Source organism: Stegodyphus dumicola, chromosome 8 (genome assembly GCF_044657685.1).
Source record: "Stegodyphus dumicola isolate Sdum_Otavi_A_Nest chromosome 8, ASM4465768v1".
In the NCBI taxonomy this organism is placed as follows: Eukaryota; Metazoa; Arthropoda; class Arachnida; order Araneae; family Eresidae; genus Stegodyphus; species Stegodyphus dumicola.
Window position 1 is genome coordinate 105,935,613 of NC_140775.1, and position 19,015 is coordinate 105,954,627.

Genomic DNA, 19,015 nt, shown 5'->3' on the forward strand with positions numbered 1-19,015 from the left:
CGTCTTCTTTCGACATCCGCCGTTCTTCTACTTTCAAACTGGATTGCTAGCTCAAATAACTTTTCCAGTGTAGTCGGATTTCTTAATTCAATAAAGTCTTGCATTTGGGGTAGTAACCTCGGCAAAATCACTTGAATTATTTCAGGATCCGGACGGTTTCCATACAAGAGCTTGAAAACGTGAATTTTTCTTAAAATAAAGCTCGAGAGGTTTTCGATTCTTTGTTGATATATACTAAAAAGTTCCGTTTCTAATTTCGCACGATCCCTTACAACAGGGAAGGCTTTTAGTAGGGCAGTCTTGAAATTTTCGTAAGTATAGGTGGGACTTCCTGCTTGACCCAAGAGACTTCTGCCTATACATTTGAACCAGTTAAGCGCTTGGCCCCTCAAAGCGCTGGTAGCTAAGGTAACTTTTTGAAACTCGTGCACGGGGTAGAGCATGAAGTGGTCATCCAATTTTTCCAAAAAACTGGTTACCGGTGAGTTTCCATTAAATGATGCTTCTGGTTTCATCGAAGCGCGCATGGTCTGGACGATGTAACCAAATCCTTCCAGGGCGGCAGCTGGCATTTCTGGATTCTGAGCCGTTTCTGCAGGCAGCACAGGTTCTTCTTGAAACTCGGCCATGGTTATTCTTCTTCGTTGGGCGCCACTATCAGGGTCAATGTTCCTTCTTACCTTCTTCGGGAACATACAAGGACCTGACTCGGAACAGAGAGCTTACTAAAGCTATGTTCACTAATTGTGGTAAGTAGACAGGATACACATGAAGGGTATACAAAACCCTTTATTTTTCTCTATATACAATAACTTCCGTACTTCGGAATACACTGACCCGCCACTTGGGGTCTAACGTAAAAGTATAAAAATAAAACTAAACTCTAATTTAACTTTAAACTAATAAACGTGGAAGATTGGCCTTATATTAACAGGAAGGCGTATGTAGTACAGATAACTGAGAACACTACAATACGTTTAAAAGTTATCAAGAGGATTAAAACCTCTGGCCTGGAAGGCAACAAGCAACTGCGTAACTTCTAAGGTAAGCGGCCTGCTTCGAACTCACTGCTTCCTCTCTCTCGCTTGGCAAAAAGCCACAACTTAAATACTTGGCGTTCGCCAGACAACTTTGCATAAAAACCTTAACGCTTATAATTCTGGCCGGAAGTAGAAAATAAGAAGTGATAGTAAAGATTCAAAATAAAAATAAACGTTAGTAAAACTTAAGATCCTTACAATTATTCTTATTGAGTTTAATCAGTTTAAAATTCGTTTTTACCTGAATTCATTACTTAACGCATTTAGGCTTTGCTATTATACTAAACATATTTTTTCATTTCGAAACTTCTTTTACTCTTGTGTTTCAGATTTTAAGAACTCACTCCTCTATTTTGATTTTTTAAAATCTTGCATTGTATCTGTCTATTTCTATTTCAGTGGAGTGGTGCATCATTGGAGTACACAGATCTTGGAGAACCTACCTCCATTAAGAAATTTATCCACTCCGAAACTATCACTCAAAGGTAAAATACGGTGAGTAAGCATTATGGAATGCGAGTGGTTTTAACAGGATATCAAACATAGATACCATATCTAAAGTGCAGGATTTTTTTATTGTTGCGTGCCAAAGGGTTCGTAAATGATTGAATGCATTCAGGTTGATGATAGGTTAATAAAATTTATTTTATGAAAACAAACACTTCAAAGTTCTGGAATTTTTTACAAAAATACACGTACAGATGTTTAAAGTATCACAAAGTATAGTCAGTAGCAACGCTTCAAACTAATAACAACGTTAAACACACCGTAATGCAAAGCGCATCTAAAGAAAAAGCTAACCTGGAAATATCTCCAAACTATAACTGAACTAAGAACTCGCAACAATGACAACAACAACCGAGAGCAGATGCTTTCTCCCGCCTTATATAGTTTTCAACCGGCCGCTGACATGTTTCCAGTAATTTCTGCTTCTCGAAATTGCTGGAAAGCAATATGATGGTCGAATTACGGTTGCAGCTAGTACGGTGATCAATTACATTTATTATCACAATACTTATTGCGGCGATACAGGAAATCACAGAATGAGCAGCTGTTACGTCTGAAAGACTTTCAGAATTTTCTGCTCATTTAGCGACTTTTATTAAAAAAATGTCTATGGATACAGAATTTTGATATAGTGGTGAAATAAAAATTATAGAGAGTTTTTCTCACTTTTACAAATAATGTTACACTTTTCAAAGAATGTTACATTTTATAGAGATTTTTCTGTGAGGTATAAAATTTTGTTACAGGTATAACATAGATGTTATAAAGGATTTCGACATTGTAAAATTTTTGACGAATTAAAGCACTATTATAGAATATTTTACTAAATGTAAAATGTAATGCAAAGCTGATGAGTAGAGTTATTAGTGAATACGTTTGACATAAGGTTTGAGATTCCGAGATTTTACAATTCTGAGAAAGTGTCTGCAAATTGTGAGAAAAATTAAACAGTTTAGAGAAATTATTTAACAAAATCAAATAAAGTTACAAAAATAAAGATGAACCTCGGCGTCGTGATCGGCGTCGTCTTCGACGAACTGTATGTCAGAACATAGTGGTGTGGTGTGGTGGTGTATTTAATTATGGCAAAGCACACTAGGGCTATCTGCCTAAGGGGAGGGATGCCTTTCGTGGAGGACTTTCTAAGGGAAACTGGCTCGTATACACGTTACACATGGGGAAAACCACGAAAACGCCCGTGCAGCCAGCCCGTTTGCGGGATTCGAACCTCGGACCGAACTACCAGTGTTCAGCGACTTTACCGCTCGGCCGCTGGTGTGCTCAGAACATGGAATCTACTGTACTTCATCAGACACAGATCGTCAATCAAGGCTCTTTCCAACAGATTTCAACTCGAACCATGCGCAGAGAATTCCAGAGGATAGGAATGCATAGTAGAGTGCCTGTGAGAAAACCACTTATTTCTGCCCGACATGCAAGAACTTGTTTGCGGTGGTGTCGGTAAAGAAGACACTGGACATCTGAGGATTGAAAACGGGTAATGTGATTGGGAACAGGACTCCCGCCGAGAGCACTGCTCATTTTCCATGTCTGCCGCTTCAAAATAACTTAATAAATCTACAGTGGGGCTTGAACTAAAAATGGTGGTGAATAATAATTCATAACGACCAAGATTTGGCAATCACCTTTGGTATTTGGTCGCTTAAATCCTATTCGTCCTTTGAAAGGGGGGAGTATATAAGGCATTTTCTCTTCTCTTTCCAGCATGCCTTCGTAGTGTAATTGGAAGCATACTCGACGCGTATTCGAGAGGTCTAGGTTCGCGTTCCCGTGAGGGAATTGCTCATTTTTAACGTCTCTAGCTTCAAAATAACCTGATGACTCTATAAATATGTTAGCGAATTTTTCATTAAACCTGAATTCAGTAATACTAATTTAATTATAAAAGCATTTACTGTACTAATCCTATAAGCAATGTGCTGATACTTTCCATGAAACTTTATATTCAATTCATTTAACTTGGCCTAAATTTCGGTTAAAACCCCAAATTTATTAACCAGTTATTATTTTCTAATTGCTCGTATTATTCACCTCTTCGAGGAAGGAATTCTTTTACTTGACGGAAAACGTTAATAAAGCTTTGAAATATTTTAGCCCTGCTGAGCCATAGCACATCAGTATGTAGAAGAAGATCATTACGCTCACTATTTTTCTCTCTTAGAAGTAGTTTAAATAATCTATGTTGCATTTCTCGTGATCTTATCGAAAAAATGTTTATTACAAGTGACATTAAATCATTAAAACCAATAGTTTACTTTCATAATGCTTTTTGATGTATAAGACAAAGGTATGATACAAATGTAGGAAGCTTGTTTGCATAAAGCAATGAACCCATTGTTTTTACAAGGCACTGAATGTGCGTCCTTTGTAGTAATGGAAGCTAACTCCTGCAGTCGTAATTTATTATTCTTTACAAAATTTTTAAATGAGGGAAATTCATCTTCGTTTCAAGTAAGCCGCTTTAATGGAAGGGTTTTAAGCAATTCTTTTGTAAAGAAACCATCGAACACCATTTTCATATAAGGGCCCACCAGCGGCCGAGCGGTAAAGTCGCTGAACACTGGTAGTTCAGTCCGAGGTTCGAATCCCGCGAACGGGCTGGCTGATTGGGTGTCTTCGTGGTTTTCCCCATGTGTAACATGTATTCGAGCCAGTTTCCCTTAGAAAGTCCTCCACGGAGGCATCCCTCCTCTTAGGCAAATAGCCCTAGTGTGCTTTGCCATAATTAAATACACCAACACACCACCATTTTCATACAAACCGTTAACTGAGCTATGTTTATTACATCTGTTAATTCATCTAACTAAAGAAAAACAAAATGCAATTTTCATATGATTTGATAATTATGTTTCTAAATCATCTGAAATTACTTCAGTTCTGGTTACTGTTCTAGTTGACTGTTGCAAAGTATACATAACCGTAGCTACTTCTGACTTATTTTTAAACCCCTCAAATAACGAATCAGAAGTTTCAACATTGCTTGTTTTATTAAATCCCCAATTGATTACGAAATTTCTTCTTAGCTAATAAATTTGAAATTTTAAAGGATGCTTCTCTTTTGGATTTAGACAATTCCAAAGGCGTAGCAGTAATTTGTTCTTCGGTGACAACTGATTCTAAAGAAGATATATTTTTTTTATTATTATTATTTCAGAGCGCACAAGATAGTCGGCATCACAATTTGAATGAACAGTTTTGAAATGTCTTTCGATGTTACTTTTCTTGAGGATCTCTACACTATTATTACCCAGTAAGCAGATAACATTTGCTTTTGAAATCAATAAAACATTCAGTAATCATTGAAACAATAAATTGTTTCCCTTTTACAATTATTCATGAGGAGTTACATATAAAATTTGTTTAACCAGTACAGATATGTACTTGGTAGTAAAACACGCGACTATCTTGCCTGATATGGTCAAATAGATGTATACTCAAAATATGTGAAGCTTGTCTGCAGAACGATAACATCTTATCAAATGTACCGGTAAGGAGAATCTTCCTATGTGCTTAGTGGCAAATGCGTCTGTGTATGATCTTGATTACCATTTGCTGATGCTGCGCTTGAATTGTTTTTTATATCTTGAACGATTATATTGTTTTTTATATGTGGTCTATATGGTAATAGGTCTTAGTATGTGTGTAATACAATAAATGTATCACCGCGAGGGCCCTATCTAGAGAAATATATCAAGTCCCTGCTTTCGTCACTCATGAGCACCCGACTATATATAGGGGCGTTGCGTGTCGAGACAACAAAGCCAAACAGGCAGTCCCTCTTTGCCCTAGTTGATTGCAGATAATGTATAGAGTATTTACTTGTTCAACTTGTACATTTTCCCTGTGCGATACAGGTGAAGTCTGACTGTTTCCTTGGAAACCTGTAGGAGTTTAGGAAGTTCACCACGCATTTAACAGCTGTCCTTCTCTTTGTCTGATTTCACAGCCTCGTCATCTAACAACTGTGGTAACCCACTACAGTCCCCCAAAGGAGGTCGTCCTAAAGACTCAGATCTTTTGGCTTTCTGGAAACGATGACTGCCAGTTCACGAAATTCTTCCCAAATGCCTGACATATTCAACGACTTGATGCAGCTTCGCCGTCAACCTACACAAGTGCACATTAAAAGTTAACAAATCTGATTTGACCATTCCTAGTGGCTTTTAATAAGTACATAAAGACTACGAACATTTTATGAATTAGTAACTTATTGACAGTAACAATCAGGCTTCCCACTTTGAAATGTTGAAATATAAGAATCAAAACCCCTAAAACAAGAAACCTAGTTGTATTCTCAGTTAATCATCATAGAAAAAGAGTCCAGTTTCGGAATGCAATGGAATTTCATGCGACTTCCGACCACAACTAAACACTTTTCAACGGAGATAGTTGAATCAACGCTAGTAATTATGGAAGGAAGGCAGCTCTTCAAGCAATAAGGCATGAATTGGAATTAATCTTTGATAGCTTTTAAACTCTTTTGAGCGAATCAAATGGAGGATTGAATAGTGTTAAGCTTAACTAAAAGTAGAAATTTTAGTAATTGCCACAAGATAAGTGGGAATTTAACTTTCAGAGATTAAAAACTTCCAGGAAGCTAATTTTGAGTAGTTTGGCCTGTTAATTGTCAGCGCTTTAAGCCAACGCTAATTATTCATGTTCTCACATTAGAAAAATAATAAGTTTTGGGCTGTTGAGTAGCCATAAAATATGGTTTAAAGCAAACTTCTAATTATAGTCTCTCAAATCGACGCATGTGTAACTGGACGGTTAATTTTAAAATAATACAACAAGTAGAAAATTTGAGTTAAGAGCTGCATGTTAAAAAATCGTATATTTTTGTGCAGAAATTATCAAACAAAAGTAAGCTTCTAAATTCCCAATAGCTGATGAAAATTTCAGAAGCAAAGTTGAGCTTGGAATATAATGAAATTAAGAAAACTTTTCATTCTTCACTGCTTTTATAACCTCATAAATGAGTTATTTTCCAAATATATTCATGCTGTTTTATTAATGCATAAAATCGCGGCCCACCAGCGGCCGAGCGGTAAAGTCGCTGAACACTGGTAGTTCGGTCCGAGGTTCGAATCCCGCGAACGGGCTGGCTGCATGGGCGTTTTCGTGGTTTTCCCCATGTGTAACCTGTATACGAGCCAGTTTCCCTTAGAAAGTCCTCCACGAAAGGCATCCCTCCCCTTAGGCAGATAGCCCTAGTGTGCTTTGCCATAATTAATACACACACACATAATGCATAAAATCCCAACAGAATATTAAAAATTTGCCGCCACCCCCCGAAATTTAGATTGCCTTAGAACTTTTATAAGTTTAATTAGATACTTGCTTTGAATTATACTGATCACACTATGGCAAAGCACACAAAGGAATTTAAAACTATTAGACGGATGCCTTCGTGAAGGAGTTTCTAGGGAAGACTGGCTCGTACATACCCAGGAAAACCATGTAAAGGGTTATGCAGCTAAGTTTGCAAAGATTTCAGCATGAGGCTAATTACTAGTGTTCAAGGACAGTATACCGCTCGGCCGTCGCCGGTTTGATTGGAAATTATTTATTTATAAATAACAAAAGAAATGATATATTTGGATTATACAAACTAATCGAACTTAGTATCGATAGTTTTTATAGTTATTACTCAATTTTTACTGCAAATAAAGGACTAAAACGTATGAGTGTAGTGATGCAGTATGTTTCTGTAAAATGGCTTAATATTCTCGGGATAACTGGAAGAGTTAAAGCAACAAGAAACAGCAATCATAAATTTTCAGGACTAGTTTCGTAGGTTTAAAACCTTCTTCTTCTGCTTCAGAAGTGCAAATGATGAAAGAAAAGCTTTTCATAAGATAAGGCGATAAGACCTTAGAGGCAAGAAGTCAAACTACTGATACCATCTGTTGATCAAAAATGAAAGCTGTGAAATAATTTCCATAAAAGCTGAAATTAAAGTTGGATTGGAATTGGAGTCGTGAACTATAGCTGAAAGATCTTTATGAATATGAAAAGCTTCTAGAAAATCTGATTCGCCAACTAAAGATGGTTTTTAAATAATTTTGGCTGCAGAAAAGTGAAAAATCTGATTTTCTGATCGACAGTGTCAGGCAATAGAGACAATTCTAGAAAATCTGATTTGCCAACTAAAGATGTTTTTTTTTTTTATAATAATTTTGGCTGCAGAAAAATGGAAAATCTAATTTTCTGATCAACAGTATCGGGCAATAGAAGGTTTACGCGTTTCTTTTTTCCTAATATATGTCTCATGTAAATCGCAAATTCGGACCAACAGTGCTGGATGAAAGAGGACTTCTGTGTTTCATTTTTCTTAACATATGTCTCATGTTCTTTAACGCGAAATTATCAGGCTCTCTTACTTTTACCAATGTAAATTAAACCACATTTTCAAGGAGAAAGAGTTTAAGGGGACTCATACACCTTAAAACCCATAAGATGTTCGAGTAAGTGACTGTTGCAAGAATTGGGATAACTTATTTATTTTAAAAGCAATTACTACCAACTTTTTACAGCTGACTACATAATATAGCTGCTTTCTGAAAAGTAATCAGAAAGTTTGTGTTGCCACAAATATTTTTATAATTTAATCCGCTTTGTGACAACAATTTTCGTCATGTTTCCAACTTGCGCGCACAGTTTAAAACATTCTGTTTCATAATTTAATTCCTTAATTAATATATAGCTTTTATAACACTTGGAAACTACTGTGAACCTAAAATTCTAAAAATTTCATGTTCAATTTTTATTTTATTTTGAGTTCAGTTTATAAAATGTATTTTATTAACAAAATTTTTAATGTTTTCGTCCATAAAATTTTTCAATATTAAAATATTCATCAGATTGTTGGTTCAGTTAGAAAGTAGTGCCCATATAAAGAATTCCATCCAATTTCAAGTATGTACCATTAGCCATTTTTAAAATATCATGCGCGCAAGGTGGAAACATGGCAAAATATTTTGTCACAAAGAGGATTAAATTACAAAAATATTTGTGGCAACACAAACTTTCTGGTTACTATTTTTCAAAGCAGCTATATTATGTAGTCAGCTGTAAAAAGTTGGAAGTAATTGCTTTTAAAATAAATAAAATATCCTAATTCTTGCAACAGTCACATATTCGAAGATCATAAGGGGTTTAAGGTGTATGAGTCCCCTTAAATACCGGGTTTCAGAAGGAAAGTTAAAGAGAGTTAGGCTACTGCGCTCACCTCTGTTGCTGGAGCTTCTACTCCTGGAGTTATTGCTGGCTTACATGGCATAACAGCATTTACTTTGCTGCCACTAGTTTCGACGCGGTTTTAAGTAACAGGAGTTTTCTGAGCCCTGTAGCGTAGTTTCTACTGCTTGTGAATATCTTCGAATTTTTATTTTACTTCTTGTTCTTGTGATTTGAGTTACCGCCCAAGTTAGGCGTAGTGTGTTAGCATCAAGATGACTCATTGTGAATTTTAAAGAGTTTAATAAAGAATACTTTTAACCTTTCTCCTGTGTAGTTCCTACAAGAACTTACTACACGTACAGTTGTCACTTAGAAGATAAGCAAGTGGATCCTACATATTAAAAAGCATATTTTTTAATTATCTGTAATAGCTATTAGGAAACAATAGCTTTTTGAAATATTCTTTTAAGGGGGTTATAAAATATTAAGTTTAATATAATTTTACTGAAAGATGGGATAGACCAAATCCGTCAAATTCTTTTAAACCTTAGTTTGTTTTGTTAAATACTTATTTACGCACTGTAAGCTACGAAATAAATATTATTGGTATATCGTCCATATAATTTTCGCTTTTATAGAGAAAAGCAGAGGAACAATCCAAGTATAGTAAAATTTTAATAAGCCAAAGCTGAAGAGACTTACTTCTCAAAACAGACATATTGAAAATTTGAATTAATATATATTTCGAATAGTATGTTTCGATATTCCCTTTGACTTACCTTCGAAGTCCTAGTTTCGACAACGATTTCAAAAAAAAAAAAAAAAAAAAAAAAAAAAAGATTTCAACTAATCGAATTTCAAGTAATCAAAGTTTTAGAGTATATTCGCGGCACGGTAATTACATAATCATGGTTTATTAAGAAATATAATCGTTGCAAAGTTTACACTAATACAACTCATTGCCTTAATAGACGACAGGTAATTAAAGAGAAGGCTTATAGAGGTCCTTTTCTTAGCACGGCTCAGTGAGCAGAATGCTGCATTCCTTATATCTCTCCCGAATCAGAAAAAGCTTTCCTTTGAAATGACATTTTAGTTTCTTCGAAATGAGAATAATCGTAAGGAAACAGATCTGGACAACATGCGAAATGATTGAGTACACATGTTTATTTTAGGAACAGAGCGGCAGTGCAGTGTAGTTACTGACAAGTAGGACGATGCAGTATCAGGCAACATAATGCATTTGAAATAATGGTTTCCGATTACATACAGTAACATTAAAATTCATCTGTTTAATACTTAGCCATTTTAATGTCAAATACTTACTCAAACTTGTAATCCTGCAGAACTGTTTTGACACCTCACTTTGAAAGTTAAGCCAAACTTAATCTAAACACCTATTTATCTTCCCAAAGTAAATAACGAAGGGAGATAATCGTCCTACTTTTAGCTTAAATGCCAAGAACACTAAGTGAATACAATAATAGCAAATGTAATAGAGCGTTTATTTGCACTATGGCATAGTACTTTAAAGACTAACACATCAACTAAACCTAAACTCTGCTTTTGTGTCTGAGAATACAATAATATTTCAAATATTTGCAAATCAAATAGTAGATTAGGGTCTAATGACCTGGCTTCTAATTTAAACAGTTTCATCAGTGGTCGAGCGGCTAAAGACGCCCGGAATACTGGTAGTTTGTCTCAGAGTTCAATTTAGGTGAACGGATAGTTGCATGGTTGGCTTTCGTAGTTTTCTCATGTTCAACGTGTACACTTTCCCTTAGAAAGGCCTTCCATGAACGATGGAAGGAGGTATTCTTCCCCTTAGGTAGGTAGCACCACCATGTGCTTTGTCGTATTTAAATAACTAACCAACCTAACTTGAGCTCGATTTCTAAACGCAGGTTTCTAAACTAGAAAAAGCCAGAAACTCACCGAAAACCAGGGTAATTTTCCAATTGAGAGGAATATGAGTTATGCCGCGTCAAAGTTTTAATTGACAATACACTTCTTGTTAACTTAGATTGTTAGGTTAATTACCCTTTATTGCTCAAAATAAGGATTAACAGAAGGCTCTTTTCTCACAGAAAAGTCTCCACTTGGGCTTGAATTCAAGAGTACTAAGAAAATCAAACTTAACTAATGCTTAACTAAAAAGATGTAGCCAAAGCTATCAAAATTCTACAGGAGTTGGCCCCTAAATGCTAACTAAACGGCGAAGCTAACGGCCGAGCGTAGTAATAGCAAAAGACAAACGCGCGCTAGTCAGAATCTCTGGCTCTCTAACGAAATCGGCGGAACTTCGACTCTTCCTTCATTTGCATTAACCGCGATTCTAAAAACACACTCCGGAAGGAAATTCGTAAGCTGAAATTAGAAGAGACAGGAAAGTAGCTTTAACTAAAGATAACAGTTAAAATATTAGGATAAACCTTACAACCTTAATTGATAAGAAATTCGTAATATGTTCGCAAAAAAGGAAAACGTTTTAAATTTTTGAAATTATTTTACAAAAAGAATTTTAATGACTTCTAATATAACCGTAAACGTAACAGAATAATAATAAAAATGAGAAAATAAATTTAACTGTAATAAGGATTTGTTATGATTAAAATTCATTTCTCGACAATTACGTTCTAAATTAGAATTTTAGGCACATTTAAAGTATGTTTCATGAGAAAATGCATTTTAGGATAAAGAATGGATCTAATTTTTATTTTAAAAATCATTTCCTTAGGCTTATTTATTAAAAAGTGTGCCCTCGTTGGTGACTGAATCCAGAATTTTCAGTCCCGTGCATAAGAAGTGCTCTTACTGTACAGGGGATCTGCTCAGTTATCCGGAGCCCTTAAATAGCTACAATGATTTCTGTTTTCTTAATTTGAACTTCCTTAATTTGATTGATTAAGTAGATTTCTATAGGACTGGATGTATTTTATCGCAGTTTGATTTTTTAAAATGTCACCATTTTAAATATTATGTTTATGTAAAAAGATATCGTGCTTTTTATAAAATGAGGGCTAGCGGCCTTTTATAATATAAACATCTAAAACAGTTTATCTAAAAATGTATTATACAGTTAATATCACGAAATACATTTGGGCAGCAGTTTCAGTATCAGTTTTATCTGTTACATTTACTACACACAGAAAAGAAAGAAACATTTTATAAACTGTTCATAAATATTTTTGTTGTAAAAGACAATATATTTTATTTGCAATACTAATAAGCTCCAGAATTTCTAACAAATGGAATAGTGCTTTAAGTTAAAATAACCACCCAATGTACCTGTGCCCTGTCCAACATTCAAGCCCTGGTTTCAGCCCCCGGTGACCTGTCTCGAATGACTTTTTCATGTGTTAATATTGATGTTATCTCGTCGAGGGCACGGGAAGGAAGAAACATTTTTGATTCTCCAAGGATCTCTCTCAGATTGTTTCTGATTGCTTTCATTTCCTAAAATATTACTTGTAAACGTAAAAGTTCATCAGATAAATGCGTCCACGCCACAGACATTTTTTTTAACCTCTACTCACTTCTTTATTTCTTCGTCATTTCCTTCTCTTCGTCTTTCGCATTTCGAATTCATATTAATCAAGATGCTAATGTCACTGCCAGCACTGGAAATAATAACTAAAATAACAATAAATAATAACTAAAGTAAATAATAATTAAAGTAGATAACTCATGACTTAAAGCTTATTCATTTCATGTCTTAAAACTAGTTCGCAAAATGCAAATCATAAATTAGGTCATAAAAATAAGGCTTATAACATCTTGTTGGTTGTATTAATGCGATCTTAAAATTCACAGTTTTAAATACATAAAAACAATTCTTACCTGTTAAAAAAAAAAAAAAAAAAAGAAAAAAAAATCTGAAATGTTTCAGATTTTAAATTACGTCCAAATTAAATTACGTTTTTTTAACGTTTTGTGCGTTATCTTTATTTGTTACACATCATGTTCTTCGTACTTAAACCATAAAATTCAATTCAACAGGAATATCGCAAAATAGTTTTAAAATGAGCATATCTTTAGAATTTCCGATACAAAAACTCACGCGCCGGAGATAAAAATGTTTTTTCTGCATAACGTTGCCATTGCTCGCTTTGAAATCCTTGAGTTTGTTAATCAAAAATTCGTCAAAGTTTTAAAAAATAGGAAATCGATCATAAAACAAATTTCAAATTTCAAATTTGGTCTTCCACATGCTCATATTCGTTGGAGGATTACGTTATTCAAAATTCGATGACTCTATGTACCGTTGTTTTATCACAATACGAGAAATATACATACATTTATGCAGATTTTTCATTATTTAATTTCTTCAAATATAATGCAGGACTCTAACATTTTGTGGCAACAGTTTGAAAAGTGAACCGACATTTATGAGTCCGACGCAAAATGCCAAAACGAAACTAATAGTCCTTCGGGATTCAAATCCCTTTGGACTAAAAACATTTTAAAATTTAGGATTTCATTTTAAACTGTTTTAGTAATCGTTTCCATCTACAGCTTCAAAACAAAGAATAATTAAATTAAATATTTTAATATTTTCCAGTAATTTCAAATACTGAGTTAGTATTTTTGCGTGTTAGCAGTTCGTGTCAACTTTGTGAATAAACATGCCAGGAGAGGAAAAAAAAAAATATTTGGAACTTTTATTTATAACTCTAAGTAGTATCACTTTTTACTGGTTGCTTCGGATATTTTCATCACCTAGGTACGTTCATCAATTCACATTCCAAATACAAATAATATAGCGAATATAAAAAAAAGAGTATGGTAACACTTAATACTCTAAAAACTGGGACATTGATCAGCTGTCTGCGTCCATGAAACACATCCTTTTGTCTTCGTCTTTTCTAATATAAGATACTTCACGAATTATTTGAAGTATTGAATATATACGTGATGCACCATATTTAAATCTGAAAATAAAATTAAGTTTAGTAAATTTGCAAACGATAATATGGGAAAGGTAAAACTTTACTCATAGTAAAAGGAAAAAAAAAAAGTCTGAAAGCTTTCAAATTTTACATTACACCCAGAGGGGCGTCTTTTCTTAATGTTTTGTGTGTTACCTTTATTTATTAAATATTATTCTTCGCACTCAAACTTCAGGTCACCAGCAATAAATAATTTCAAAATAATTTTAAAATGAGCATACCTTTAGAATTTCCGATGCATAGTCTCGCGCTCTGGAGATATTTTTTTTTTCCGTGCAGCGTTACCATTAATCGCTTTGAAATCATTGAGTTTTTTAATCAAAAATTCTTTAAAGTCTGAGAAAATATGAAACAGATAGTAAAGCAAATTCCAAATTAGGGCTTCCAGATTCCCATATTCGCTAGAGGATTACATTATTTGAAATTTGATGGCTCTAGATACTGTTGTTTAATCACAATAAGAGAAACATACATGCATTTATGTAGATTATTCATTATTTAATTCCTTTAAATATGAAACAGGGTTGTAATAGTTGGGGGCAACAGTTTTAAAAGTGAATCAACGCAGAAAGTAAAGGTGAATTTTGTCGATGTCTCAAATTAGAACGAGAGAAACAGAACCGCTTTTTTTAGCCCAAAGGACGTTAGCCCAGAAGGGCTATAAATTTCGTTATGGCATTTTGCTTTGAAAACCTTAAATGTCCGTTTCACTTTTCAAATTGTTGCTACCAAACATTATCGCCCTTTGTTATATTTAAAGAAATTAAATTATGAAGAATTTGCATAAACGTATGTATGTTTCTCGCATTGTGATAAAACAACGGTACCTAGAGCCATCCAATTTTGAATAACGCAATCCTCCAATGAAATGGGCGTCTGGAAGTCCTAATTTGGAATTTGTTTTATTATCGATTTCGTATTTTGTAACACTTTAACGAATTTTTGATTAACAAAGTCGATGATTTAAAAGTGAGCAATGGCAACACTGTACGGAAAAAAAAAAAAAAAAAAATATCTCCAGGGCGCCAGACTGTGTTTCGGAAATTCCAATGATATGCTCTTGCTGTTGAATTGAAGTTTATGGTTTAAATGCGAAGAACATTATATTTAATAAATAAAGGTAACACAGAAAACGTTTAAATATCGCTCCTTTGGACGTAACGTAAAAGACTATTGTTTTTGTTTTGCGATTTTGCGTCGGACTCATAAACGTCGGTTCACTTTTCAAACTGTTGCCACAAAATGTTAGAGTCCTGCATTATATTTGAAGAAATTAAATAATGAAAAATCTGCATAAATGATTGTCTATTTCTCGCATTGTGATAAAACAATGGTACATAGAGCCATCGAATTTTGAATGACGAAATCCTACTGCGAATATGGGCATCTGAAATCCCAAATTTGGAATTTGTTTTATTATAGATTTTATATTTTGTAAAACTTTAACGAATTTTTGATTTACAAACTCAATGCTTTAAAAGCGAGAAATGGCAACGTTATATAGAAAAAAAAATACTTTTATCTCCAGCTCGCGAGACTGTGTATATCGGAAATTCTAAAGATATGCTTAATTTAACATTATTTTGCGATATTGCTCTTGAACTGAATTTTATGGTTTAAGTGCAAAGAACATGATATTTAATAAATAAAGGTAACACTCAAAACGTTAAAAAAAAAGCGCCCCTTTGGACGTAATTTAAAATCTGAAACATTTAAGATTTTTTTTTTTTTTTAGTTATTTATTTATTTATTTTTATTATTATTATTATTTCAGCTGACAGTACATTTCAATGAAACTTCGAAACTTAAATTAATAAATAATTTTAACTAGTTATTTTTATGTTCGGTGTAACAGAAGTACAATAAAATAGTTATTTTTATTTCGAATACTATTTAGTTGTTGCCAAATCTGAATCAAATAATCTAATTAATTTCATTCTGTTAATTCATCATTAATGTATTTCTTAAATTATCCATTAATGATGTATACTTCTTCATTAATGCATTTCGTCAAATTTTTCTTTAAAATTTAGGGTTATTTAACAAGAGTACATAAATAATTCGATAATTTAAACAAATTAATTTTCGTTTGTTTTTTGACTCTGATAAAAAACGGCCAGTTGCCGCAGTCGTAAAGACATACGCGAATCTCTAATGAAACAGCTAATTAAATCTTGCATTTCCATCATATGACATGGCTTCTGTCTTTTATTTTCCAGAAAAAACAATAACTTACTTCAGCTGTTAATCTAATCATTTTCCTTTATATATTAACATATTAGTCGCGATAAGATATAAGCTAATGTAGAACTGAAGATAAGGAAACTTGAAAACATAAACAAATGTATGAGAGGTTAAGGTTTAGAAGCTATAAAAAGGAATGTTGCTAAAATTAAATCAGAAAAGCAGAGAAAACTGTAATTCTCTTTCTCAGCCTTCCATAAATTTCTTTCTGGAAGTTTCCATTAACTCATGATACCACTGCTTATTAAAAGATTTCGGTTTATATTTTATTTAAAAATATTTTTAATAGCTTTTTATTTTGTGATTTACAATAAAAGTCATCAAGTATTTTAGTTGCAATATTAACAATAGAAATTAGCATTACTTATTAAATGAAGAAAAGTATTAGATATGAGGCGATTTCAAAGTTTTTCTGCGTATCGAAGCCCAGATTTAAATTTAATAAGCCTCTCATATCTTTTGAGTCTTTTCATTCTGCTTCAGAATAATAAAAATAAGAAGAACAGGGAGGGGGAGAAATGCCTCTTCTTTGAGTATATGCATTTTTCAATTGAAGCAAAATTTGAAATCTGCTTTCAATGAAACACAAATTTAAGAATCATATTTCTTTTTTAAAAAAAGGTCTTTATTTATTAAAAAAGTAAAAAGAGTTTGTCGATATGTAGCATCTATTAGCCTTTTCAAAAGAGGAAACATGAAAAAATCGGCGATGCCTTTGCCGCGATTCAAACTCTAGACTTTCCCAATGTTAGCCAAATGTGCGTTACAATTACACCCCGAAGGCACGCTGTAAAAAAGTAGAAAGTTCCGTCTTACACTTAAAGGGCGACTGGAGAGGGTAAGACCAGTGGCTCAAGAAGATGATGAAGAATTATCGTCCACAACACTTTGGCGCTATTTGTAGGGACATTTACAATTTTTGAAACAAAGCCAGAAGTCCCCGAGATTCGAGCTTCGTATCTGCCATTTGCTAACCGAATGTGCTTTCCAATAACACCATGAAGACACCAACAAGGAAGGAAAAGAATTCTTTATAAATGAAATACATAATTAAAACGTATGAATCTTGAGCCGTATGTTCTTAATATAATTTTGAAGGAAATTTTGAAAGAATTAATTAGGTTTTTTACACGTTTACACTTTTCTCTAAAATTAAAACTGAAGACAAATCGGGGCAATTTTACCAGAATTAACATAGATAATATTATGCGCTAAATATCGTTTGCACATTAAATTAAAAACATGTAACTCTGAATTCTCTAGACCAGGGGGACCGAAAATGTATTTAAGAATTCGTAAAAGCACACATTCAGTGTGGCAGTACTGAAAGATGTCATGAGATTTAATACTACGTACCAAGATACTAATGCCAATTGCAACAATTTCATTCTTTATTTAATAAACGCTTCTATCAAATTTATTGTTCTGTTCTTCAATAAAACTAACCTTTCTGAAGTGTTGAGTTAAGCATGTTGCTAAACTTTTTAAACCAGGCTAAATTTTTTAAAGAACAGCTTTTTAAACCAGGATTCGAAAGACTCGAATCATTAAAAAAACGCGAAGGTTTGAGTTTTAAAATTTAGAATCGTTTTTGAAATTGATAACATTCGAGGATTCAACTGGTCTATCTCTAACTAATAATATATGTTCTTCAAAATGCGAAAGGGGAAAAGCTATTGCGTAAAACAAAACCGTTAAGTGCAAAATTATGAATTATATTACATTTATGCGCATCAACATGTACTCATACATATATATAATTAAAAGTATTTTTTGTCACCTTAGTTGGCAATTTTTTTTAAATCATGGGGAATCTACATGTTAAATTCTGTGTGTAATTCTTTTTTTTTGTAAGAAGGAATATACAAGGAATATACTTTTCTGAAAATAAATAATTGATTATATAACAGGTGTAACATACTTTAATTTGAAGATTAGTAATGAACAAAAGTAGGACTGAGATATTCGAATCCTCGAAATCTGAGATCCTCAAAAAGGATTTAAGACTCGAAAACTCGAATCTTCATATATTTCTCTTCATTCAGTCTTTAAAATCCTAACTTTAAGGAAATAAATAAGTATAATAAATAAATATTAAAAAAAATCTGAAAGGTTTCAGATTTTAAATTACGTCCAAAGGAGTGTTTTTTTAACATTTTGTCTGTTACCTTTATTTATTAAATATCACGTTCTTTGCACCTAAACCATAAAATTCAGTTCAAGAGCAATTTTGCAAAATAGTTTTTAATTGAGCGTATCTTTAGAATTTCCAATGCAGTCTCCCGCGCTGGAGATAAAAATGTTTTTTCTGTATAACGTTGCCATTGCTCGCTTTGAAATCCTTGAGTTTGTTAACCAAAAAATCGTTAAAGTGTTCAAAATATGAAATCAATAATAAAACAAATTCCAAATTTCAAATTTGGGCTTCCACATGCCCATATTCGCAATGGGATTACGTCATTCAAAACTCGATGGTTCTATGTACCGTTGTTTTATCACAATGCAAGAAATCTGCATACATTTATGCAGATTTTTCATTATTTAATTTCTTCAAATATAATGCAGGATTCTAACATTTGGTGGCAATAGTTTGAAAAGTGAAACGGACATTTATAGTGAGCCAAAGCAAAATCGCAAAACGAAAACAATAGTCCTTTAGGGACAAAGTCCCTTTGGACTAAAAATAATAAAAATAAGTACATAAAATAACAAAAATAAATAAAAAGTAAAATAATGAAAGTATATATATTAAAAATAAATAAAATAATAAAAAATTAAGCATTTTAATCGGAAGCTTCGGAAGTCATATCGACAATCAGTTGTAAATGGTGTCAGCATCACCAGAATCATTAATGTCGAATCTGGATAGTGTTTCGGTATGCTACCTAGAGAAATCTGATGGAAATTTCTAGTAACGGGTGTGCTAAGCTTTTTGAAGATTCTGAAAACTAACTCTAAAATAGATTCAATAATTATGGAAATATATAAGCTACCATTGTAATGACCTCTATCTACGTTTAGGAATTTATACATCGGTATATAAAAACCTTTATCACACACATAAGCCCA

At 33.2% G+C, this 19,015-nt stretch overlaps 1 protein-coding gene across 5 annotated transcripts in view; it reads right to left on the reverse strand.

The window, feature by feature from the left end:
* The window catches only part of LOC118182859 (uncharacterized), a 99,241-nt gene that overhangs the window by 78,156 nt on the left and 2,070 nt on the right, over positions 1-19,015 (reverse strand). The window contains exon 2 of one of the 5 annotated variants that reach the window (XM_085822225.1): positions 12,290-12,373. The exons of 2 other annotated variants lie outside the window; for them this stretch is intronic. In XM_085822225.1, coding sequence (XP_085678351.1) covers positions 12,290-12,373 — 84 coding nt within the window. Of the gene's footprint in view, positions 1-12,289; positions 12,387-19,015 lie in introns of those variants that run through there. 2 more of the 5 variants (XM_085822228.1, XM_085822227.1) reach the window with 2 other exon arrangements.